General features: G+C 47.8%; 7 protein-coding genes across 7 annotated transcripts; 2 read left to right on the top strand and 5 right to left on the bottom strand.

The window, feature by feature from the left end:
* Positions 1–452: 452 nt before the first annotated feature.
* LAJ45_01195 (uncharacterized protein) lies at positions 453–4760 on the top strand (the record flags this gene model as incomplete). Its single annotated transcript, XM_046110792.1, has 14 exons — positions 453–455; positions 634–637; positions 696–708; positions 768–786; positions 1177–1217; positions 1284–1566; positions 1641–1848; positions 1903–2151; positions 2224–2397; positions 2454–2478; positions 2558–3139; positions 3223–4211; positions 4568–4649; positions 4733–4760. The coding sequence occupies 14 exons, from the start codon at positions 453–455 to the stop codon at positions 4758–4760; spliced, it is 2700 nt and encodes an 899-aa protein (XP_045975970.1).
* Positions 4761–5511: 751 nt separating this feature from the next.
* LAJ45_01196 (uncharacterized protein) lies at positions 5512–8249 on the bottom strand (the record flags this gene model as incomplete). The annotated part of the gene is made up of 6 exons (XM_046110793.1): positions 5512–6240; positions 6300–6937; positions 7079–7157; positions 7397–7509; positions 7898–8064; positions 8215–8249. The coding sequence occupies 6 exons, from the start codon at positions 8247–8249 to the stop codon at positions 5512–5514; spliced, it is 1761 nt and encodes a 586-aa protein (XP_045975971.1).
* Positions 8250–11237: 2988 nt separating this feature from the next.
* Positions 11238–11678, top strand: LAJ45_01197 (uncharacterized protein; the record flags this gene model as incomplete). Its single annotated transcript, XM_046110794.1, has 3 exons — positions 11238–11305; positions 11457–11492; positions 11543–11678. The coding sequence occupies 3 exons, from the start codon at positions 11238–11240 to the stop codon at positions 11676–11678; spliced, it is 240 nt and encodes a 79-aa protein (XP_045975972.1).
* An 8661-nt stretch (positions 11679–20339) lies between these two features.
* LAJ45_01198 (uncharacterized protein) lies at positions 20340–20648 on the bottom strand (the record flags this gene model as incomplete). Its single annotated transcript, XM_046110795.1, has 1 exon — positions 20340–20648. The coding sequence occupies one exon, from the start codon at positions 20646–20648 to the stop codon at positions 20340–20342; it is 309 nt and encodes a 102-aa protein (XP_045975973.1).
* A 558-nt stretch (positions 20649–21206) lies between these two features.
* Positions 21207–21721, bottom strand: LAJ45_01199 (uncharacterized protein; the record flags this gene model as incomplete). The annotated part of the gene is made up of 3 exons (XM_046110796.1): positions 21207–21231; positions 21322–21334; positions 21409–21721. 3 exons carry the CDS (start codon positions 21719–21721, stop codon positions 21207–21209), a joined length of 351 nt encoding a protein of 116 aa, XP_045975974.1.
* Positions 21722–21825: 104 nt separating this feature from the next.
* Positions 21826–22120, bottom strand: LAJ45_01200 (uncharacterized protein; the record flags this gene model as incomplete). The annotated part of the gene is made up of 2 exons (XM_046110797.1): positions 21826–21834; positions 21890–22120. The coding sequence occupies 2 exons, from the start codon at positions 22118–22120 to the stop codon at positions 21826–21828; spliced, it is 240 nt and encodes a 79-aa protein (XP_045975975.1).
* A 2084-nt stretch (positions 22121–24204) lies between these two features.
* On the bottom strand, positions 24205–25659 carry LAJ45_01201 (uncharacterized protein; the record flags this gene model as incomplete). The annotated part of the gene is made up of 1 exon (XM_046110798.1): positions 24205–25659. One exon carries the CDS (start codon positions 25657–25659, stop codon positions 24205–24207), a length of 1455 nt encoding a protein of 484 aa, XP_045975976.1.
* Positions 25660–25776: the final 117 nt, after the last annotated feature.

Raw genomic sequence — 25776 nt, forward strand, 5'->3', positions numbered from 1 at the left:
TACTAGTAGAGTAGATCGCGATCGTGCCTGGCGAGACTTTAGATCTAACAATATGGACTCGACCCTAATTTTCCCACACGTATATACAGTACGTATAGCCTCAACCTTAAATTTGGTCATTCCCGAACTGGCAGACATTCCTCATCCCTCTCATCCTCTCCGCATCACCGCTCGGTGTCTAGAATTGATCTGTTTCCTGCATCAAAAGTTTTACATAATTACTGGACGGTTAATCCAACTGCTTCTATCAGCTCTATCTGCAGCTGGACTTGTGTCGGCGCACATCCATTCGAGTTGGCTGCGTCTGTGGCCTTCCCAGGATCTAGGTATTGATGTCGAGGTATGTATGGTTCCCCCAGTCTTAAAGGTAACATGAGAAAAACGCCAAGTTTCGAATAACTTTTCAACCACGATTGATATTAAAAATCTGGAAAGACAAACTCTTCTTCATCATGGTATCCAGCTTTTCTCTTTCCAGATTTTTAATATCGATCGTGGTTGAAAAGTTATTCGAGACTTGGCGTTTTTCTCATATTACCTTTAAGACTGGGGGAACCATAACTCGCACCGTTACTGTGAGAATACTTAACCTGCATAACTAACTCCACATATTACCAGAAATAATGTGAAAAGGCCTGTATGATTGCCTCAGTTTATAAGCAGCATGTTGATGTGTCCCGCTAACATTTCACCAGCCTTTCTGACAGTGTACGTACAACTCACTCGGTATTTGGCAGCTTTGGAAGTCAACACTAACTATTAAACAGCTGTAGCGAGAGCATGCTGGTCTGGGGATTGGCCTTTTGCACAGGATTGACGATATGGCCCTTAGTTACTCGCGCGTTAATTAAAAGGCCAGAATTTTGTGCGGGGATTTGGTTGAAACAACTTCCGACCTTACGAGCCAGTACAGCGATAGGAATGATCAATGGAAAAACAGGGGGGTTAAATTTGTATGGTGTGGCGTCGTACACAGATATTTCGCCATACAATTTCGACGCCCATGTTTTCCCATAGATCATTCCGGTCGCTGTATATAGGTGAAATAACTAAGCTTTCGATCCAGGCCGTATCGTTTGTGGCCAATTGTGGCGGAATAGCTCAATTTTTATTCGCTGATGATCATGTATAGCCACAAGATCTGAGATCTACCCCCTCACAACACCTTAATCTCAGGCGAGGAACCACGCTTATTTTCAGCTTAGCCCAAGTTTAAAGTCCATCGCCCCTCGAAAGCCCTCCTAGCTGACTGAGCGGGATTAACGTACTGATAAAGCCGGTAGTTTCAACAGAGATCCCTGGATTACTGCCCAGGAGCGATATCTAGATGGATTAAGCGATGAACACAAAGCTCTCTATAAGGAGGCTTCGGTGGAGAATCTTTTTTACAGTACCAGCGCAGCACAATTCAAACACGAAAAGAATAGCAAGTCTAGAGCTGCGGCGAAAAAACTTCAGCCGCTCATTGCTGCAATCACCCAATATGGCGGTGCTTTAGATGTTCTCTCCAACACTTCTACCCTGTTCTTTTCACCCATCTGGGGGGGCTTGCGGGTTCTTTTGCACGTATGATATCGATGCCCACTTTAATTTCTGTCTTGAGATAGATTAACTTACACATACTGTGGTATCTGAATTAGATAGCAGGCGAGTTTGACAGATATTATTCAAGGCTTATCGATATGCTAGAAAGGATAGGGGATGTGATTCCCCGATTTAAAGCTTATGAACGTCTCTTCCCAAATCACGAACAACTACTGTATTCACTGTCAGTCGTATATCTTGATATAATCAATTTCTGCGTAGACGCGAAGAATGTCTTTCAAAAAGTCAAAAACCGCAAACGATGTAAGACATTCCACAAATCTCTCGTATAGTTTTTCCTGACCATTGTACCTTTAGCTCGATTTTCCTTCCCCGGGAGTGGCTTACGGGCTCTCAAAGTAGTCTGGAAGCCATTTGATCAGGAATTCGGGAGTAGAATCGACAGATTCCGCATGCATTCCGAGAGAGTAGATGTGGAAGCACAGATCGCTCATATGGCCGAACAAGCCAACGAGAATAGACGACAAGGCAATGAAAGAGAAGCTCAGGCCCTCGAAAGGCATGCCGCCGCAAAGGGAAGAGAACGGCAGCTCCTTTTGCACAAGGGTAAGTATTCTAGTTCTTATGATTGAGCATACTGTTTCGAACGCTACATGGTCATTTAACGGCAAATGTTAGAGCAAGCGGGCCAGAATATATTACAGAAGTTATCACTGTATGAGCCAGAATACAAGCATCGCATTATAAAGAAGGCGCGCATCGAGGGTACTGGCAGATGGATGCTAGACTCTCCGGAGTTTGTGGCATGGCTATTGGATCCAAGATCCTCATGTTTATGGTGTTATGGGATCCGTAAGTGACCTTCTAAAGAGGTGACTGATCAACTGCTAAAATTTGTGAGGGAAAAGCTGGATCTGGAAAAACGATTGTGAGGTGAGCTATTTTCGATGCATCCGTTTACCTCCTCTGGTTTCTGCCAGAAAGTACTATTGATTCTAAACCAGGCTTCTAGTACCACTATTATCGATTCAATCATAGATGATCACCTCCTAGATGGAAGCTCTTTGATCTGGTTTTACTGCGACTATTCGGAACAAAAAACACTTGACCCATCAGAGATCGTTGGGAGTCTGATAAAACAGCTACTGAACATTCGACTTTTGGAAGTTAATATCGACTTACGATTGCAACTGGAGAAAATCTACGATAACGATCGTATTCCAGACTTAGATGAACTCTTTGACATGCTCTTGCGAGTAATTTCGAAATTTCCAAAGGTTTTTATCATCATTGACGGTTTAGATGAGTGTAAAGAGAAGGATCGAGAACTCTTATTCCCGTGGCTCAAGAAGTTGCACAACAACTCCTCAACTCTTGTTAAGCTCATGATAACAAGCCGAGATGAGGTCGACATCCGGAAGGCGATCGGGGGCACACCATCAATCCAAGCAAGTAAATCCAATACCTCTTCGGATTTGGCAATTGTTGTAGAAGAACTAGTCAAGGAGAGACTGGTAGGGCAGAGAGATTGGTTAAAGGATCCTTGTCTGGTTCAAGAGATAATCGATGCGCTTGTTGATGGAGCAGAGGGAATGTATGCATGAATCACATCTAAAACCTTCTATCTTCTCCCTACTCATTAAATCTTCGTTTCTAATTCGTTTACCCTCATTATAGGTTTATCTGGGTTAGGTTTCAACTTGACGATATCTGCGAAGAACTCTCTGAAGAGGGGGTAAGAAACGCTCTAAAATGCCTACCACATGGGTTGAAAGAGACTTTCATAAGAGCAATGAAAAAGATTACGCTACGGGGACAGACACAAGTTTCGGCGGCAAAAAAGCTGTTTATGTGGCTATCTTGTGCAAAACGGGTGCTTTCGTTGGAAGAGATGCAAGAAGCGGTAGCGATCCTTCCGCACGACAAGGATCTTGAGAAAAAAAGAATTCCAGATAGTATGCGGCTTCTCCGGGCATGCGGGAGTCTTATTATCTACGATTCTCAGGAACACACAATAAGGTTTGCGCATTATTCTGTGCAACAGTTCCTCTCCGCCCCAGATTCGTTGAACACTATCCCCGAATTTCACTTCTCCCAAGCAGAGGCGGATATCGAAGCCGGCCGAATTTGCATGACCTACCTGAATTTCTCTGCATTCCAGGTTGCAGTGGCCACTTACAACAATCTTTCAAAAGAGGAGACACGACTTCTTCAGCTACCACCGACTCAGTGGGTGCCCCAAATCGCCAACTTTAGTGGAAACCATCCAACTCTATGGAACCTCTTCAAGGGGATCAGCGGTAGCGGTACCGACGCCCCTACCATTAATTTCAATGAATACTTGCGTTATGTCGAAAAGCCTAGCAAGAATCTCATGGATGGATACAAACTTCTCGATTATGTTATTAAATATTGGTGTCCACATACTGCATTGATTTATATGGAGGTCGATGGGGAGGAGATCGGTCAGTTTAGAGAGCTTGCATTCGAAAGAAAACTTTTTTTCAAATTCAGACCCTGGGGAGAGGGCAATGAAGCCTCTCATATGAAAGATCCTTTTATCTGGGCGCTTGAAAACAGCCATGAGACTTTGGTGAAACTCACGTACGCGAAACTCTCGAGCAATACCATTAGCAGGCTTCTCGGATATAATGAGCATTACTGGTGTACCTTTTTTCTCCCCTGCACGGCAGAATCCGACTTGTCGCACGTAGACAACGTAATATTACGTAACACTATCTTCTATCTACAAGAGCAGCACTCTTCTTACGTACAGACACACCAGAAATCTCTCATTCTGGCTATTTTAGCAAAAAACAAAAAACTGGTCGAGATACTTAATGAGGAGGAGTTTTTAAAATATATATCAATAGATAGGAGAAACAATTATCGCTCGATAGCATCCCGCGCAGCTGAGAATGATTTCGAGCGGTCAGGAATCGAAATAAGGTCGAGATAGTTATTGGGGAGGGGTTTTTAAAATATATATCAATAGATAGGAGAAACAATTATCGCTCGATAGCATCCCTCGCAGTTGAGAATGGTTTCGAGCGGTCAATAATCGAAATAATTAAGTTCATTCCCACACCACGCTTCGTTCCTGAGTAAGTAGTAATACACATAAACCCCACCAACTATGCATCCCTACACATGTTTATGTTTTAAAGTTATACTGACTTCCCCGTAGTTATAGACCTGTCCACATCCCCCGGTAGAATTATTGCGGAAAACAGGGACAACGATCACGCCGAGAACAGGGCGATTCTCCAACGCCACATTTCCGCAATAATTCTACCGGAAGCTATATCCCCTTCCCCTTATGGGCTGTCTACAGAGTTGTGAGCCGTTTTTATGCAAGATTATTGTAGTTAAGCTTAAAACATGGTGGAACAGTTCTAAATATTGAACGAATTTTCCCATCCCTAGTAAAGAGCCTTCAGGTTTCACAAAAGATCACGCAAATCACACAAGTGCACAAATTTCAAGATCTCAATCCAAACATTTCATTCCTCTAACCCCACCGCCTACGGAATGTTGGGATATTGTTCTTCAGATCTCACTCCACCCTCTCCCCCATCCCCTTCTATCTGCTCTGCTACGCCATCAAAACGTACCCCGCCCGTCCACCTCGTACCAATGCATAAATAATACTAATCCGCTCAACGAAAGGAAAAAAAAACGATGATACCCCCGTTCCCAGCGAAGAAAAAAGGAAAAAAAAGACCAAAGAAGGAAGGAAAAAAAAGAAAACTAATCCCTTTTTTAAATTGGACCCCCGAGTAAGAAAAAAAATAAATGTTAGATGAACGTAGAAGGAAACCCAAACCCAGAGAAGAAAGAGAGAAATGAAAAAATATCATCCCAAACGTTGCCTATCGACCCTGGTCTCGAGACATGGAAGAATTCAAATGAAGAGAGGGAAAAAAAATACAAAAACTCATCAGCACTCGTACATCTCTATTGCATCTAAAACTTGGAATGGGGCTTGGTGTCGAAGCCATGGATCTCCCTGGTCGGGCTGCCGGCCGGGGAGTGCTCGTGTGCGGGGTTGTACATCTTGGTGCGGATGTAGGTATCAAGGTCGGCATCGCTCAGCCATTGCAGAGTCTTGTTCTTGTCCAGGTTCTCGGCCTGGGAAGCACGGATGACATGACGGGCAACGGAGACGGAGATGTCGCGGATCCTGTCGAGGCTGGGGTAGAGCCAGCTCTTGGCTCTCTCCTCCTCGGTCAGGGAATCCGCAAGACCAACGGCAGAGGCGTAGATCATCTCCTGGGTAACGTGGACCGACTCGCAGAGAACGGTTCCGAGACCGATTCCGGGGAAGACGTACATGTTGTTACCCTGGCCAGGGTAGTAGGTGACACCGTCAGCCTCGACCTCGGGGAAGGGAGATCCGGAGGCAAAGATGGCCTTGTTGTTGGTGAATTCCATGGCCTGGGCGAAGGTGCACTCGGACTTGCTTGAGGGATTTGACAAGGGGAAAATGATAGGGCGGTCGTTAAATGATGCCATCTTCCTCAAGATGGACTCAGTAAAGACACCACCGATAGTGCAGAGACCCATGAGACCAGTGGGGCGGACAAGGTCAACAACCTCCTCCAGGGTCTTGTACTGTTTACCCTCGTTGTCATCGCGGGAGAAGTACACCTTGTGCTCCTGCAGCTTGTCGCCACGGTCGTCGGTAACCATTCCCTGTAGAATAATTAGCTTCTGGCTCGATCATATCAAGAAATTGTAATTAGAAAACATACCTTCGAGTCAACAAGCCAAAACATCCTGCGTGCCTCGTCTTCGGGGATGCCATTCTTGACGAACAACTGCACAATCTGCTTGGCTACACCAACTGCCGCAGAACCAGCTCCCATAAACACCAAACGCTGATCCTTGAATGGGATACCGGTGAGTTTGAGGGCGTTGATCATACCACTCAAAATCACAGCACCGGTACCTTGGATGTCGTCATTGAAGCAAGTGTAGGTATTCCTATACCTCTCAAGAGATGGGAACGGGTTCTTGAAGTCCTCGAATTGGACAACGAGGCCGGGCCACTTGTCGTTTAGGGCAATCATCATTTCATCCAAGAACTCCAGAGACTCAGCCTCTGTGACACGGTGCATCTTGGCACCAAGATACAGAGGGTCCTTCAAGTTCTCCTCGTTCTCGGTTCCAAGATCAAGGGTGATAGGAAGGGTGCGTTCAGGGTGGATACCGGCGCATCCGGTGTAGAGAGCGAGCTTCCCGACAGGGATTCCCATCCCGTTGACACCGAGATCACCGAGTCCGAGAATACGGGATCCATCGGTGACAACGGTGATGTCCACCTTCTCGGCCGGCCAGTTGTCCAGAACGGCACGGAGATTTCCGCGGTCCGCATAGGAAAGGTAGAGCCCTGCAAAAAATAATTGTCAGCATGTGCTTAAGGTACCTTAAATTCCAACCCCAGTAAAACGGCGCAGCAGGGGCAAGATGCTTAGCATTGGGAATTTCAGGGAGTGGGGTAAATGTATTCGCACAGTGGCGGATATCATACCTTCAGGCTGGGTGTAGATGTGTGACCACTTGAGGCATGCCTCCCCAACGACGGGGGTGTAGACAAGTGGAGTAATTTCCTAAAATCCCCGACAGTTAGGTCTCGTGCTCTCCAGATTTTCATTTTCTTTCCTTTCATCCATGCAGACTCCGCAAGAAGCGCGCCGTACCGGGGGTCTGGCTTTCCCGAAAGCATATGCAACTAGAGCAGACCCCGGGCGCCCACTTAGGGAGCAAAGTCGAGACCGCAATGAAGCGGGGCATAAACTAGGGAAAGAGGAACAGGTCGCGGATAAGATTTTATGCGGACAGTACGAACCTTCATGTTGTCCATCAACAAACGGTAGAACAAGTTTGTGTTGGTATTGCGGAGGTTAGACAAGTAGGTGTACTTGTCAATGGTGTTGGACTTTTGCGCAATTTGCTCGAGGCCTGCATTATCACGGGAACATTGTTAGCATCACATATTCCAATTCCCGTGATGAAATTCGTTGACAGAGCGCATAAAAAAATAAAAAATGTTCAAAAAAATGATCGCTTAAAGAAAAATATTGATTCCCCCACTCCGGTTGCGGCTGAAAGTCACACCCCCGGTAAAAAAAAAGATCAACAGGGATGTGAGTGCCAGGATTGTGACACAAGCAGCATAGTCGCAGAGCCAAAAAAATAAACCATACGCGAAGAAGAAACAAGATGACAAAAGGTCGAAACAAAGCAGCGCCATAACCAAGGCAGCAAGTGAAGCGAGGTAAAGGGAATCTTCGCGCCGAATGCACAGCGGATGAGGGGGAAATGCGGGTAGAATCGGTTTGGAACTTACATCTAGCCTTTTGGAGCTCGAAGCTCTCAACGTGGGGAGGAAGGAGCCCGCGGACCTTGAGCTGAGCGCGGAGGCTATCATCGTAGGATGTATCAAAGTCGGAGGGGGAGTGGGCGCGGGAGTGAACAGCGGAGTGAACCGCAGAGTGGATGTTTGAGTTAGAGCCGCTACAAGATGAGCTCGGGAGTCAGTAAAAGAGCTTGAGAGCAAGCAGCGACGATAGCAGCAAGACCATGGGATCAATCATGATGGAGCTGATGAAGCTGGTAAAGATGATGATGGAGAGATGATGATGAAGATGATGGAGATAAACTCACTTCTGGCTGGGGGTTGCAGATCTGAACATAGGCATAGTTGATGATGTTGTTGCTAAAGATTTGTCCTGACCAAGGAATTTCGTGTTCGCCCTTGCGAAATTGTTTTGAGAGTTGTTGGAGTGAAGGAGTAGCGAAGACGCAGGAGTGTATGAAAGCTGTGATCTCGGTAGAGAGGATCTGGTTGGGAAGCAAGTTGATGATAACTGGCGAAGCTGGATGGTAGATAGAATGGATTGTGAACGTTGTCGAGGAAGGGACCGCAGAATTTGGGGAGAGGCCATGACTATATATAATTCTACGCTAATAATGCCTCACACCTTGGATTGGGGGGTATGAGGGGCTGAAGGGGGGGGAGGGTGCACAGGTACTACTCCGACAGAGGGTGCGTGTGTGATTATGGAACGAAGAGGAGGGGGGGGGGTTTGTCTTCGCTGCTGAATACCTACTACAATCCAACCAGCCCAACAATAACAACGGTGCAGCTCTATATTCCCTGCGAGAGAGTTTGTCGTGTGCCTCCCTAAATAATGAAATGTATATGCAGACCGTGGTGTGTGTGTGTGAACTTGAGTCCGTGAGCTCAGTTGATGAGTTATGGGAGTGAAGAGGCGCTAGTAGAGTTACGCTTTCCGAGTCTCCGAGTCTCGGACAACCAAAGAGTCGGGGATGGCTTTTTGTTGCAGTTACACCCCTCTCTCAAACCTACAAAAAAAAAGAAAATAGCAGGAAAAAGAAAAGAAAAATGCAAAACTCTCAAAGCCAATAATCCTATCTTCCTTCCTTAACGGTCTCAAACTCAAAGGTTTGGTGGGTTTTGTTGAGATGGAAGCTGTTTGTGTTCGCTCGCTTGTAGGATTTTGAGATGACGGTGATGTCTATCGAGGTTTCTCGAAATAAAAAGATATCGGGTCGTTTCGGGACCATGGGATTCCCCCCCCCAGCTGCTACTCTGCTCTGCTTTATGTATGCATGCATGCACCACCCTCCTTCCCCATTCCTCATGGGTTCGAGAATAACGGGTCCCCTGTCGCGGATTATCTTCCAGACGCTCCCCCAGTAAGCTCTGTCAGCAACCACTCTAGCTGCCGCGCGGTGGCAGCAAGACTCTCTTCACACTCCTGGCGTCCATTGGGTCATGCTGGGATTCTCCCCTAACGTGGAAGCTCACGCTCATGAGACAGCAACACGGATCTCCTGCTAGTGGTATTCTGCAGTATCATGTGTAGAGTATGTACAGTCACGCAACCTCACACCCTCCCCTCGACCCTCTCTACTGTCAAAGCTCTCCTGTCCAGTGCACCGGCGATAATCTTCTAGATTTTTCGGATCTGGGTCTCGTTCATGCTGATCACTCAATTTGCGTCTTTTTTTCCCTCTCTTTCTTTCCGAAACCCTGAACAAAAAAATGAGGGACCTAGATTTGATTTGATATTGTCACATTTGAACACTTGAGGTACTTTTTTCCCTACACTTCCGACCCTAACCCCCTATTCCCTGGTGGGCCGGTTTCACAAAGCACTCTGGGGCTAGGAGAAAGAGGACCTTAGGCAGCATCATCAATCAATAATCAACATCATCGCCGTCAGGGATGGGCAAGGGTCTGCATACCATACATACATATCAAAGGGCCGGAACATAGGAAGCAAATATTTTTAATAACTTTGCAATATAGTAGACTTTCAATATGCATGTAGGTACGCAGAGCGCCCCGTACCCGGCGTCGACGCAGCTTGCAAATGTCAACAAAATTTAATTTCAGCGCATGTGCGGCTGTGCATTCTCTACTCTACTCTAGGTACATACTCGTAGGGTGCCTGCCACCAGCGACAACAACAGCATCATGAGCATACTCATCATGATCACCGTGCGGGCTTGCTCAACTAGGGAGCTCTCTCCACTCAGAAACCTCATGTTCCTGTTCAGTAAGCTGCATATAATAAGAAAAAGAGGCCGTCGTTTCGGTTATCCCTACTAACACCTGAGCTCAGCTATGGACTAACTAAAACATTGCATTGCAATACTGTGGTCTTAATTCCTTCCTCCTTCCTGGTCGATTCGTAAGTCCGGGATCATTGCGGGTCTTTTCCAAATTATATTATTCGGCCATTGTTTCCCTCGCTCCGGCAAGGGGGCCGGCGAATAAGTGGATGGGCCCTTCACCGTCACCGGGATGGGGGATATGGGGATGGGATGTGTATACTATTTTATTTCCTGAGTATAACTACATACACATGAGGTACATATACTTACTCTGTGTGCAGCACATTCTCGTAACCTAACAGCTGCCAGCTAGCGCCTGGGGGCTTCTTTTTTATTGTTGCTGGTATTATTATTATTATTACACGGGTTCCACCAACAGCGGGTTCATCGCGCAAGTCGCTCATGATGGAACATGACAGATGGTCCTTTCTCGCGTATGTGTGTTTCCGTTTGGTTTTGGTTTGTGGTTTGTGTGGGCTTTTTTTTGTTTCGCGCAGGCGAACCGCCGAGGCGAGGAGAGCGAGAGAGAGTGTTGAGGCCAGGCAGGCCCATCTTTTCTTTCCTTCTTTTTTTTTTTTTTTTTTTTTTTTTTTTTACAAAGTTCCCTCCGAGCTCCTCCTGCTTCTTCCTCGCTATCATCCGATTTTTTGTTTCCTTTTTCCCCAGGAACCAGCGATCGAGGTGAGAGAGAAAGGTAATGGAAACGAAAAGAAAAGAAAGTAAAGCAAAGCAAAAAAAACGCAATGCAAAACAATCATGACCACAATTTAGTAATGATCTCAAACCTAATCATCATCATCATCACGGTCGCTCCCCTCTCCACCCCACGATAGATAGTGGTGATGATGATTGACCCCCCCTACAATTCTACATACGCTCCCACTTCCCCAAGACGTCGCGGGAACGATCTTGTTCCCGAGTACGCATTCGGACCAGCATGGAGTAATTGCACTGTGTATTAAGATGTGAACGTAAAGATCTCAACGGAACAAGATCTGCCTCCCACGACAGATTTGTAAGATGGATTATCTACCATCAGATGGATGTGCTACATCGACAACGGCAACAACGACGACGACGACGACGACGAGGAGGAGGAGAGCAAAGCAGCGTTGGAAAGAAAAATTTTCCTGTCCTACAAAGCAACGTCACGGAGCAGAGCGGCGCATTCACCGTCTGCTTGTCCTCTTTCTTTCAATTGTTGACGAGAAATGCCATTGAAATTACATTACTCTACTCAGCATAGTCTATGTTAATTGCAGGTATCACGAGATCTCGACACCAGTGCCTCAGGAAAAGTGAGATCCCCCCCTCCTCCCGAGTTCCCCAGCTTTCGCTAATTTTGCAGCTTGAGGAAAGGAGCCAGAAGCATGGCATGCAAAGACAACACACGACAACGACGCTACCGTGCAGAGGGGAACCAACAGCATCAGCAAGCAGAAGCAGAGGGACCGACCAGCCGAGAGACAGCGGATAAGGAATGAACTACCGATGGTGGAGGATGGTGGCGGTGGATGTGGCTGGCGGTGGTCAAGCTTTTTTTTGCGCCCCTTCACCCCCCCGCCCCCACCTTACCTCTCCTTGGCCCCATCTCGGCTCACCGCAAGCAACGACCGTCGTTACCGTCACCTTCATCACCGTCGCCGCACCGGGGGTCCATGCGGGGGAAGGGATGTGTCCGGGTTAACAGGCCGAGATGAGATATACACACATCTGCGGAATAACCTTAGATTGATGACATGTGTACAACATACACGATGAATGTTGACGATGCCCTCATGCGATGATGGGCTGTTCCTGTTGCAACTGGTGTCGCGTTGCTCCGATGTTTCCCGCTAACTCGCTGCCAACGTCGTACATCATGTATGTTTCCCACCCCCCATCCACCACCCTTACCCGGCCTTAGCAACAAGACATCAGATAACCGAGGGCAAAGCAGAAACCTCCCGGTATGGGTTCAGACACACGTTTTCTTTTTACCCCTCTGGACGAGATCGAAAAGCTTAACCAGACCTCCAGACCTTCATCTCTCCATGTGACGCTCCGATGTTTCCCGGCATATGCCATGCTCATGCTCATGCTATGCTATGCGGATGATCTTGTCCATCAACAGCATCCTGATCATCATCATCATGCTCGTTGTTTATCCAGAAGCTCTCTGATACGCTCGCTACAGTACGGGGAAAAGGCGGGGAGAAGCACAAACAAGGTTGGATATAGTGTATGTACCAACCGGGTATGCGCTCTGGAGGCAGAAGAAGATGCTGTTGGAATTGCATGCATGGGCATACATACCTTATTCCCACTCTACTAGGGGGAGCTATCAATCTCACCCCGCCGAACACCCGAGGAATCAAAGTTTTTGCGGGGGAAATCTAGCATGAGATCAATCTAATAAAAATAAAAATAAAAAAAGCCTCCATCCATATCCACTCCACACCGCGGGCCGAGGAGTAAGTGACGAAGGAATCAGACCCTATTCTGCCCTACCTACTACCTACTACTCCGCACATACCTAAACTCCACATGGGCCTTGACTCATACGCCGACTTGTCCAGTTACCGAGAAACTCCCGAGACGAGATGGCTCCCGAGATCTGCCAAGAGATCTATTTTTTTCACGTGTGTTTCAGCTACCGGAGATATGGAGGCACGTTTTTTTTTTCTTTTTCTTTTCTTTTGCGGGTAATGAAACGGTAGTCCCACTAGCTTGGCTTGGTTTCTCCTTGCTTTACTCCAGAGGTTTGGGAACGGATATGAGTCATGGCCGTTGTTCTATTACTGCTGGTTATGCATGATGGCCCTCATTGGCTGCTGCTGGGCAATATCAAAAACGATAACCTCGGGTTATGATAGACTTAGCTTAGAGTCGCGGTTAATCGAATCGAATCGATAGATGCTCTACAAGCTCTGAAACTACCGTGCCGGTAATGCATTATGAAGCCTGAACGGCAGTCATGAAGTCAGTGGGCGAAATTGAAGTTGTGGGTGAGGAGCGGGTCGTTTCGGAATGGATGGCAGGGCTTTAGGACCAGCGTCTTGATGCTGGTGTGAGTCACCGGTGGTGTTTGGATTGTTTGGATCTGTTCAGTATAGAGTGCGAGACCCTGAGAGGAATGGATTTTTACTCGTGTTGTCTGGTTCTGTGATAATGGCCTCATGTCTTCTCTGTTGCTCGTCGAATGGAATACTGGCTTTCTCTACTTTTGCGTCTTACCTGAGTAAAGCGCTTGATGGCATACTACTACTCACTACTATTGACTGGCCTTCCGAATGTTGAATCTCTACCTATCAAGACTATTTCCTTACTATTCTCATCTCAACCCACTTGATTCACACTATTCCCATCTCAACCTACTCTACACTATTCCCATCCCAACCTCCTACACTGTTCCAATCTCAACTCACCTACGTACGCTACACTACTAAGCTTCCACAGACATTCTAGCCTCGCCCAAGACACACATTGCGTCTGCGAGTCTCATCCCTTCCACCGTCTCCAGCTCCAATACCGGTCCTAGCCCCACGATGTAGATGCTGTCTTAGATGCCGGATCGTGCCGGATCGATAGGCTAGCCAGCTAGCTACATACTTATCCTAGGTAACTCCTGCAAGCTGATGTTTTACCCAACAAAGCTTACTCTGTCCTCTTGCGAACTGCGCTTTTGTTCATTCTACTCTATCCTCCGCGGCGGCGGCGGTGGTCTTACTTACGGGTTGGTATATACACTCGAGACCAGTACATATGGATATCAGGGTTTTTGGAGGGAGAATGTTACTTTGGCCTGACTCCGGGCTAGGCTCTGGGTTAATTGTAGGTTATCTACGAGTGTGGAGCTGGGTATATAGGTACAGAGTAAGCTGGCCGTCCAATCTGTAATAGGCCTGGAGGTACGGTTACTCCAGTACTTAGATCTACGTGGGCGCGTCAATTGGTAGTAGCTAGCTAGATAGCTAGCCAGCCAGCCAGATGGCTAGATAGGTAGGTATTTACTTATATCTACTACATACATACATATAGCGCACCGACCAATAGCGGCGCACGCAGTATTCCGGAGCTCGACGCCCGAGACATAAGCTCACAGAGCTACTCTACCTATCTACCTATCTACCCTGGCTACTAACTACCCTCCCCAATCCACCACCTCCCAATATCACCATACTCCGAAAGAAAAAAAAAAAAGGGAACCTCTCGGCACCCACTCGGCTGTTCCACCACCACCATGATCCGACACCTGCATATCTCCGAACCCTGGCGCCTCTGCGAACCCTCCCTCCCTCCAGCCCAACCCAGCTACTCGGGTCCGCTTCCAACCAGGGCCCAGCGAGGGAAGGTACGGTAACTGCTCTCCTGTCATCTGCTACCCGGGGAACAAGCTCTGTTTTAGGGTAAAATAAAGTTGGCGCCGGGGGCCGGGGGAGTTGTTCCGGAAGATCATCTTCAGGGTATATAGTTTCACAAGGGTTAGGGGTGGTGGTGTCGGTGTTGGTGGTGAATGTTGGACTGGGTGCAGATGTAGCTTGGCGGAGTGTGTGTGGTGGTTAATGTAGATGCCCAGTTAGATTTAATGCAGGTCATACAGTAAGTAGATTAGGAGGATTCTTGTGCTGTGCGAGATAGAGGCGTTGTTTTTTTTATGGAGGGAGGGGGGGGGCGACCGTTTTCGTGTGTGTGGCCCAGTGAAGATGTTGCGATCTGGACTGTCGTATCTAAGCTTTGTCACATGGTGGGCTTTCCGAGGGGTACATAGGTCATGTCGAATACTTTAGAGATGCATGATATGGGCGTTTTCGTCTGGAGTTTGAAGGGTTGTTTATTTCTGACATGTGCCGAGCCGGTTAATGTTCGTGAAGGATACATACGATATGTAGAGTGTAGAGATAGCATGCAGTGAGTTGGTAGAGGGGCTTATCGCGCGGCCAATGGGCGCGGGTGAGGGGTCCACGTGAAGAAAAAAACATGGGGTCTTTTTTTTTTGTGGGTTGGGGAAAGTCTGATGGATGTCGTTGTCGCTCGTGTGAAGAGCGGAGAAAGTGGAGTCATGGAGTATCACTCGTTTTCAACGTTTTTTGGGCGTTTGGTGGGGTGTTGCTGCGGGTTGGGGGCTTTGAGCTTTGTTTCCGGATATATCGTAAGACAGGGGTAGCAATGGAACTTTGGTGTTGCATGGGGCGCTAAGGTTGTAAGTTGTGGCTGGTGTTTTGTTAAGGTGCGCTATCTATATTACTACTAGTACCCACATTGTGTAACTTCACCACGAGTATGTTTTACTGGATTCGGTTTAAAAATTAAGAGTTTTGAGATTAATCTTGTATGCTATATATATATATTGCCGAGCACTAGCATGCTGGTGAATTCTTCCGCAATCAATTTAATTCGCCAGAGTTTCCGGCCGGCCGGCATTATAGCTGATACTGGATCGGAGGTATTAGGGTATGTTTCGGGAATGAATAAAACAGTGCATACTCTCAGCTTTTACACTCTAACTCGTAACGCCAACTGCCATAGGATTATAATTATAATTCTATAATCCATGCTCGGCTAGAACTATATGGACATGGAATAGAGCCGCGGTTGTGGCTGTGCAAGTACGGGAGCTCAATTTGTTGAGACCCGAGACACTGGGTCTAACTCGGTGTCTACTTATATATAGTCATGGGAAAGTCAACAAGATATTCCTGTTGAACGGAGAAACAAATCCATCGGCGTTATCTAATGGTCCGTTATGGAATCCTACTACTGATAAGGACTTATTAGTACCAGCCGCTTTTTTCGAACCCCACGAGTTGATGGTCAGTATGCTTTGATAGGCCTGGGAGGGGACCATAAGGGATGGGTAAAGGTTTAGTTTACGACCACGGTAGCCCCAAATATTGGACTGTCCCCATATTTTAACACCGACTAGAGAGTATGATATACCTAGTGTATATCTGGAAGGCAAGATCTATGGGTTTCTATACACTGGAGTAGTCTTTACTAGTGAGCTATGCCGTCTGGATCATGTAATATCACTCGACTCTTACATGCGCTCCGGGGAATTTATCACATGGCCGATTTATTTAGGACGGTGATCGAATTAGAATCTAGAGTCTACAGAGGTTTCTACTAACAAGTAGTACACTGGCCATTGAGAGGGTGGGTTAATGGTGTTCTCTAACGCGGTATTGTCGGATTTCGACGTAGTGGTTTTCGGGGGTGATGGATGCATGCAATCGACCCTCGAGGATGCGAAGTAATTTTAAAACGGGGCAGTCCGTCGATCCTGGAGGTTAAGACCGGACCGACTACGGGCTATAGTCGGTCTTGAGCAGGTATCAGGGACTGACTACCGACCATATGGGGGCTGGGCCATGACCGACTATAACTATAGTCTGGATTATGGGGTTGCAGCTTGGCATAGCTAGACAATGGTGCTGCCATATAGATATCTATAGTCCTGCATAGATATCCACGGTTTAGTGTAGATACCTGCGGTTCTAGCACTGATCTACGGTCTGCAAGGCTCAACCGTTTTCCAACCCACGAGTTGCGTATATGAGCCCAATATATTAATTCCCCAACACTTATACTTCTATTGTCGGCAAAACCGAGTGATCGCTCATGACCCATAGATATCTACAGTTCGGCGCCGATCTATAGTCCCGGCAAAATGAGGGACTAAACGGACCATAAGCACATAGCCCGTCCGGTCTGGAGGCGCAGATAAGGCATATATAGATATCTATAATCCGGACCTGACCGTTGCGAAAAGTTAAAGTTCAACTTCAAATAAATACTTAAAGCCCACAGCTTCTCGGAATATGATTGAGTATAGTGAGAGAGAAATGATAAGACCCGGGACTACAGATTGCGTCTTCTTTTCGTTCTCCGTATTATACCCACTCTCATATATTCTTAACCTTATCCGCGGGGACAGCGGAGGGACTATCCCTTAGTCTGGCAATGCTGACCTCCCTATAATAGAGGAATTAGATTTGTATGGGAGATCTATTATTTGATAAGAGAGATAACAGGATCTTTTAGTAAAGCCACACAAAAGTTTGCTTTTTTTGGGGGGTCAGCATTTTTTGCCAGACGAAGAGATAGACCAGACACAATACCCAATATTCAAATAATCCCAGTTTTCCACGCTACCGGACGCGTTTCCCCGTAATGTAGTCGCCTCGCGGAAAATACAGGGGGGGGGGAGCGGTTAAGCATGGGAGTCATAAGGTATCACTCGATCACCTCCACGGTTTGTCGAGTGCCAAGGTAACGTTAATATAACTCCCCATGCATCTCCAGCGGCATAGGGGGTTGGGGGCTTTGTATTAGCGATAGATGACCATCTGTGGATGGGTGGCGTGTTTTATGTGTCATTTCCTCCGGATCTGAGCAGGTCCGAAACAGTATTTTATCTACAGATCCGGTCAAAGATTAATGAAATGCATACAGGAACAGTAATGTTAAATCTCAATAACACTTGAGATATAATTCACTGCGCGCATGTTTCTGAATCTACTATCCCTGGGCCACATTGATATCGGTGCCGCGGGGACATGGGCTGTAGCACGGGCATGAGAGGAACTCGCAGTGCAGAGCGGAAACGAAAGCTTAAGCAGTTGAAATACCGGTATTAACACCGCTCTGCCTGAGTTGTATGAGCAGGAAATGGCGCAGTAGATCTTGTATTTTTCATTCAAGATGGTGTAACCTATTTTATATCTTAATCATAGAATATCACTCGCCCACCTCAGACCCCCCCAAAAATGTATCAAGCAAGCTTCCGCCACAACAAGACTCAATCCACAACGCATCAGATCCTACCAGCGCCCCAAAGATATAAACAAGGATGCTACATTTTTCCATCTTCGAATCTTTTTGGTCCTAGTGTGTGGTGTGGTGGGGCCGAGAGGCCAAGGCCCAAGGATGACTGACCAGGGTTGTTTTAGCATGACATCGTGGCCGAGTGGTTAAGGCGACAGATTAGAAATCTGTTTCGTTCGCGAGCGTAGGTTCAAATCCTGCCGATGTCGTTCCTTTTGCTCCATTGCCTGTGTATTGTGGCCATGGAGGTCCTTGGGGTATTGTTTTGAGTGGGGGTGTGTTCTGATATGTCGTGCGCAAAAATGTGATTTTAGTGGGTGCTGCTACGGGCCTGGGTTATTGTCGCATCGTGTTGTGCGCGAGGACTGTGTTGGGCTTCGGGTTCTTTGGTGGTCGTGGAATAAGGATGACGCCTTGGGCGGTTCAGGACGTCGACATTGTTTTGCTAACACGCAAGAGACGGCCACCTGGCTTGTCATAGATTGTCGGCGACCGCCCTCTCGGCCCGCAATTTGAGCCAGCTCATCGATATCTACTTATAGGGTACCCTCCTCAAGTCTGCGATACTAGGTTTTAAGACCCGGGACAGTTCGGAGACGGGTTTATCTATGTACAGCGCCATGCCATAAGTCATGGGAAGGCGCGAGGTCGCAATGCCTGAACACAAAATCTTTCACCACCACCGATGGCGCCCAGAGACCATGTACCCCGCCAGACAGCTAGGAGGGAATGACCAGCCTCCCTGCTGTGGCAAAAACCGGAGTCTGACAACTCTGGTTGGAGGGGAATAGGGTAGATGTTCTGGAGGACTGGCTTGCCTATTCTATCCCATTGAACATGTTTTTGTACACCTCAAGAAGCTTTACCATCAACAGTACCCCCATTTGGCATATGGTACTGGATCACCTTAAGTATTAAAGCCCCTCGTGGAGGAAGGTCTAATTCATTGCTGGGAACTGTTACCTGATGATTTCTTTGGTAGCTAGTTGAGAGCATGCCTAGGAGAATAGAGCTGTTATAAAAGCAAGGGGTTAGTACACAAGATATTAAATGTCAAATTATTTTTATTTAGCTACTATTTAACAACTGTACAAAAAACCAGCTCTCCAAAGGATCAATTGTGGTTGCTGGGTGGGTAGTCGTGGTGGCCCGGGAGGTTGCTACGCCGCGCCTTCCCATGATTTATGGCCTAGAACTATACATGCGGTCTCGTCAAGACATCAATTGAACCACCGGGTATTTGGGTCTTCGTTATTCGTGTCTCTTATTTGTCGGCTTGCAATGGCGGCTTTTGGTCTCGAGATCTTATGGGACTAGTTGTACTCTTTGTCCGAAAATATGGGGAGGGGGAAGGGGGGGGGGGTGTCGAACTCACCTGAGATGGATCCCGGCTCGACTGCTAGTAGTGGTAGAGGGGAGAGGGGTGATGTGGCGAAGTCTTTTTTGATATAAGGTGATGTGGCGGGAGAGGGAGCCGGGCGGGGGTTGTTGTGGCCCACGAGGATAAACATTCTCGTGTCCTTGTCAGCTCGAGGACGGATTATACCTCGGGAACTGTACATCCAAGGATACATAGCTCTTGACTACTTACACCCCACTTTGCATTCCCGATTGCATGAGAGAATAGGTGCACCTCCTCACTCAGAAAAATAGCGCCCTCCCCGGAATCACCTCGAGAACAGCAGTATCGGACTTCAAGGGCTGGCCGGGGCGGGTTTGAGGGGGATGAGGGAGGTCGAGAGTATTCCCAAGCCTCTAGCTCTTCGGCCGGGGCATCCTCATGGGCTATACTTGTATGCTGACTTTCGGACTGGATGGTTGGAGCTGATACGGCGGCGTGGCATCCACCGGCAAAGCGGGTGTTAGGTTATACCTGGTTGGCCGTGAACCTTTGGGTTTGGGGGTTGAGTTTCAATTATTCTCTGCGAGGACAGTCGTATGAGGGAGGGGGGGTTGAGGGTAGTTGAGTTGTGTCTTACAGCTAAGGTCCCACATGCTGAAAACATGAGCAGATTGCCTGGATAGATCGCTATCTCTGCACAGAAGGTTTCTATAAACAGACAACTCCGGCGCGGATATACAAGTTTACATGGCACGGAGGATAGATGGAGTGGGGTGCACATGGTTTTTGTATCATTATTATTAATGCGTCCCCCTAGGTATTACTGCCATCTGGGGCTCATTATCACACACTCGTCGCGAGCTGGAAGCCACAAACCGGCCTCAGCTGGAACAAACGTTTCTTCGAAAAAAAAGAAAAAAAAAAGAAATATCATGTACTCTTTTCCTAGGTCTCGCGGCACAAGCCACATACCCAATTTTTCCCACCCCCCCACCACCTAGACCTCATCCAGCAACTCCTTCAACATCAACTTCGACAGCTCCTCCTTCAGGACCTTAATCTTCGCCTTCAGCTCCTCCATCTCCTTCCAGACGATGATGAGCTGGCTCATGAACTGGTAGTACTCGTCGCTGCTCACGTCGAGCTCGTCCAGCTGGATCATCAGCGAGTTGATGTACTTTTCGTCCTCGTCGAGCATCACGAGACGGTCCTCGTAGCGCTGGATGGTCAGGTGGCAGATTTCAGTCTGGAGCTTGACGGAGTGCACGATAGGCTCGGCGCGCCCGCTGCGGCGAATCTGTGTCATGATTTTTTTTGGGGGGGGAACCTGATGGATGTTAGTTGGGGTGGGCTAGTGAGGAGTGTGTGAGAGCGGGTGTGATACCGTGATGGGGGTTTGAGGTTGTGGGCTGATGGGGTGGGGGTCGAGTGATGGATTTGTGGTTTTAGAGGGGGATGTGGAGTTGTTTTGGTGATGGAGAGGGAGACGCGTGATTGGAGTGGGAGATGGAGTGGGAGAGGAAGGAAGGTAGGAAGCCCCCCTCATTTACTAAGGTTGATGCTAGCTGTGTCTTTTTTGTATGCCTGTGGATCAAGTGGGTTTTCGGGGGTCTTAGCTTGGTCACACAGCCAGTTGGACGGACTATGATCGATGACGTCCCGTTACATGTACAATTATCGAGTGCTTGTGCGAGGCAGCTTAATTGCACAGGTTGTTAGTGCGACGTCGTGTCAGAGAGCGTGTGATAGGTCATATATTGGTTGATCCATTGATAAGATTAAAGAAAGCTTGCAAAATATATACAGCCGAAACAGCCCCCCTCCCCCCCGCGGTCCTGCCGCACGCAGCCCCTCCACTCCACTTTCATAACATCATAAAAAAAACGGCTCTAGAACACCACCACCGCATCAGCATCCATCTCACCAGCAGCATAGCAATCAAAAACAACACCAAAATCACAAGCACAGGGACAACATACCTAACGTAACCCTCTCAACGCACTAACACTCCACCTCCCCATCACTCTCCCCACTCCCCGACTCGCCGCCCGACTCATCACCCATACGCATATGCATATCGATGCCCTCGTCCTCGTCGTCGTCCTCCTCCTCGACGCCCAGCAACATGATCCGCGCCTCCTCCTCCTCGATCTGCCACCGCTCGACCTGCGAGAAGCCGAGCCAGCTCTTGAGCAGCAGCAGCACGTGCGCGGGCGTGTCGAGCAGCTTGGAGATCTTCTTTTTCGACGGCTCCTCGGTGGATCCGGAGGTGGAGGTGTCGGGGGTGCCGTGGCCCATCAGCGGGGCGAGCTCGGGCGTGAGGGGGATGGGGGTGTAGGTTGTGGGGGAGTCGGAGTCGGTGCATGTAGTGGTGGACATTGTGGGGGATAGAGGTGTGGTATTAGGTATGTATGTGACTTGTAGTTGTAGTTGTGGTTGTGGTTGGGGATGTGGTGGTTAGCGAGCAGATGCTGAGGACTAAACTAAACAACCTCTCGTCCCTGGCGTGTTAGAGCCTTTATATCTAGCATCTGAACATTCACTCACCCTCACCACCAGTCTACCGGTGCGGCTGGTGATCGCCATGCCAAGACCGAGTGATAGTCTGTGACGATCGGGAGTAGGCAGGGGTGGTGCCGTCGGTGAGTGTGACGCCATCACCGGGGGACAATGCAATGTTCGATCGACTGAGGTGGCAGACAATGCTATTGACCAGCGCTGAGTGTGACAATGGATGGCCTGGTGGTCGTTCGGTGAGGAGATGAAGGGGGGGTGCATAATGGCCTTGTTGCGTTGTATTTAGGGCGGCGGAGGCCGGGGGTGTAGAGCTGCAGGTGGTGGTGGGTTGCGTAGAGTATGTAGATAGAGGGGTGTAGTGTGTGGATTGGATTGGATTGGATTGGATTGGATTGGATTGGATTGGATTGGATTGGATTGGATTGGATTGGATTGGGTTGGATTGTAGAGGCTCTGTTCTAGCTACCGGACCGGAGGGTGAAGTGAAGATAGCGTGGTGGCTGGAGTGGTAGTGGCTAGAGGCTCAAGGCTGGAGATGGTGAGGAATTGGCTTTGCGGCGGAAAATAGAGTGCAGCGTCCTGAGAACCATACCAGCGCCGGTCGGTGGAGTGCTCTTTCTCTTGGTACACAACCTCCTGTGTTGGTGCTCTAGTAGGTGAGAGTGATGATCGTTTTTTATGTGTGTGGTGAGGCTTCACGATCTGCGCCCGTTGCAACAAGCGCGCGAACCCTAACCCAACACTTCACGGTTCGAGAAAACACATCCCCCAAACACCACCGCAAACAAAAAAAGTTGTGGATAAATAGCTGAGAAATAGCATGTTAAATGTGTTCGGTCATAGAACGATGAAAATGGGGCATCCCGTCCGCTCTGCCATACCCAAGCATCGTATCGCCTAGTTAGTACTGCAGTGGGTGACCATGTGGGAATCCTGGGTACCGAACTCTGTTTTTGCTCTTATTTTTTGCTCCCTCTTTTTTGGGGGTGAAGGTATGAGGTATCGGCATTGCTTTTTGTTTAGATTTGAGAGACTGGGTGGTTGTGGGGCGCGCTGTGTGGGGTTGTCGGTATCGGAGGTCTTCTGGATCACTGATCCTGACGGCGCGGGGATCACCAAAAGGATCAAACGATTTATTTGTTTCACCGTAGCTTGGGAGATCGGGTATGCAAGTCCCTCTCGTAAAGGACATGTAATCTCTATCCCACGAATAAATTGAAAAATCCTCTCCGAGTGGGATATGCAGCGAGTGATAATCCGTGACTCAATTAAACCCACTACTGAGGATACCGTTAATTGAAGCCATCACTTTGAAAGGCAGAACACTCCTGCCCGATTTCGGGTGGAGGGGCGTGTTAGTATGTTCTATATCAGTTTTTTGGGTACCCGGGGGTGTAATTATGGGGTAGCGTTTTCTCCGGCCTGTTTTGCTGGTGTTGGGGGGTGGTTTTTGGATCTTGTTACGCCTTTGGGGATATGGGGAGCTGCCGGTGTTTACCCATTAGCCCCCGCGGGGGGGGAGGTTGTGGTTTGAGGGTGTTTTTTTCGTGGTGGCCGCGGGGAGAGGCGGGGGGTAACGCGATTTTGAGGGATAAGTGTATAGGTAAGTAGTGACAAACTGAGTTTTGCCGTATATCTCGAGACCAACCTCGGCCGCGTCTCGGGGCGGTCCGTCTTTCCGGGATTGATAGTCTATCCATTTTTCCGAAGGAAATAGGAGTTGGGTAACAAGATGGCCGTATCAATCAGCGACGAAAAGGGTTTATCTACAAATTAATTTGTACATTCAAAATTTGCATGTCCTACTATACTACCCAGGATTTCGTTTGCAGGGCGGTTGTTCCGAGATTTAACCACCTTCTATATTATAATGTTGTTTTTATTCATGTTAACAAAACATCTTGTCGAAGGGAAACGCGAGTGATAATGTGTGATTGTAATAGAAGCTCAACCGGTTCTCGTTAATTTTAATGTATAGAACCCGAATACCTGGCACGAACCGTGACTACTTTCTGTTTTAATCGGACTAAGAAATGCCCCCACGTCAAGGCTAAAGTTCGACATGATACGAGTATTATAATATTTACATGTAATCACCCGGCAATCTATGTACTATATACCTTCTTACTTCAACATCCCCCGGCCTCATTGCACAAAACAAAGAAAATGAATTGCCCACGGGACACCAAATACATTCAATAAAATTATATCAAAGCCAGATCACATAAGAAAATATAAAGCGGAACACGGTAAAGAACGAATAGGAGAAAACAAATGAACCGCACACCTTCCCCTTCCATCGTCCTCAGTCGCCCCAACAAACAACCGTAGGTCCCTGGATAATTTCAAAGGTGGGGAAAGTAGATAGACATGTCGAGTGACCGGTATACCCCCTGTGGTTGGTTCCTTAGACTGAGGAAACTTTCGATTAGTAGTGTCCAGGCTCCCCCGAGATATAAGATAAGCAAGAAGCCATCCATCAAAAGGCGGCCTAAGGGCGTGTCCTTCGCTGAAGGGTTCAACTTTTCAAGAATCTTGGTAAGAATCTTGTTGCCCAAAGCGATCAGAAAGGGTGTTATTGCGATCGTCAAACATGATATCCTCCATACCCATTGCTCTGTCTTGGTGGGGAAGGTAGATCTCCATACGGTTGCGTGTAAACCTGCGTAGGTGATATAGAATGCACAATTCTTTACCCAATACTTTGCCCAACCCTTGAGTCTCAAACGCATTGTTTTTTTAGTACTAGAATCCGGCCCCCCGCCTGTCGCAGGGGACTTTTCGCTGGTCGCAGGAGGCTTTTCGCCGGTCACAGGGGGCTTTTCGTCGGTCGTAGGAGGCTTTTTCTTAAAAAACTCAGTCCAGTCTGATAATATTCGCTGAAATATTCCACTTTCGTTCATCCCCCACTTGGGTTCTTCGTATAATGAGGGATTGTCCCTCAACCACTTGGAATCTGCCTTCAAATCATCGAGCTGTTTGATGGCTTCGTCCCAGTGATGTTGGTTGTTTTTTGCTGGTGGCACAGCCCATACTGTATTGAAGGGCAGCATCCATGAGTCGTCACTTGGTTGTACGGCCTCTATTGGTGTCTTTGCCCAAGTCGCATTATAATTCAACCGGGGGATGTCTAGTACAATCGGCTCGCTGACGTCCAGTTGCTTATTCCACCAAAACATATATATCACTAAAGTCGTTACAATGTGAATCATCACATGTAGCTCGAGAAATGTTATAGGGAGGCCCGAAATGAGTCTAAGTACGAGGTTCATGACATACCACCCGCATTGGAAACATACAATGACTTTGGTAAGAACATTTGCATTGCCCTTGTCGCGGATATCTTCGGCCTTGATTTGATCGCAGACATTCTTGGGATCGGTCATGAAGGCGTAGTAAAGGTCCAAAGGGGATATCAAGCTGCCGTCTTTCCTCACAAACCCCCCCTGAACCACAAAGAAGGCAACCTCTTTTCCGAATAAATCCCACTTTGGGGGGAGAAGGAATAATTCTAGATATTCGTGATAGCTAAATGTGAGACTGTCAAGGTCTTCGGGCGGTGATTTATTCTCGGAATCTTGCTTAGAGTCTTTGAATGATTTATATCGAATATAAAGCGACCTCATAACCTTCACTTTCAAGGACTGTTCCCTCAAAGGACTCTGTTTGCCCCCACAACAGCACTCAACCAACCTTTGGTCTGAATGGTGTAACATGTAGTGTCCAGCGATCAGGGCGCGATACAGTTGGAAAGTTTGAATCCACTGCTTCCGAGCATCCGTAAGCACCTCTTCTGGCATGAACAGGGCCTTGAAAGAAATGTACACTTTTTGCCGGAAGCGCTTCGAATTTTTGGTGGGCTGAAGTTTAGTTTTTTGACCTTCTGGGGTAGTTGTATCAACGCTTTGTTCAGTAAC

Source organism: Morchella importuna, assembly GCF_003444635.1.
Source record: "Morchella importuna strain M04M26 chromosome Unknown Morimp01GS002, whole genome shotgun sequence".
Classification (NCBI taxonomy): domain Eukaryota; kingdom Fungi; phylum Ascomycota; class Pezizomycetes; order Pezizales; family Morchellaceae; genus Morchella; species Morchella importuna.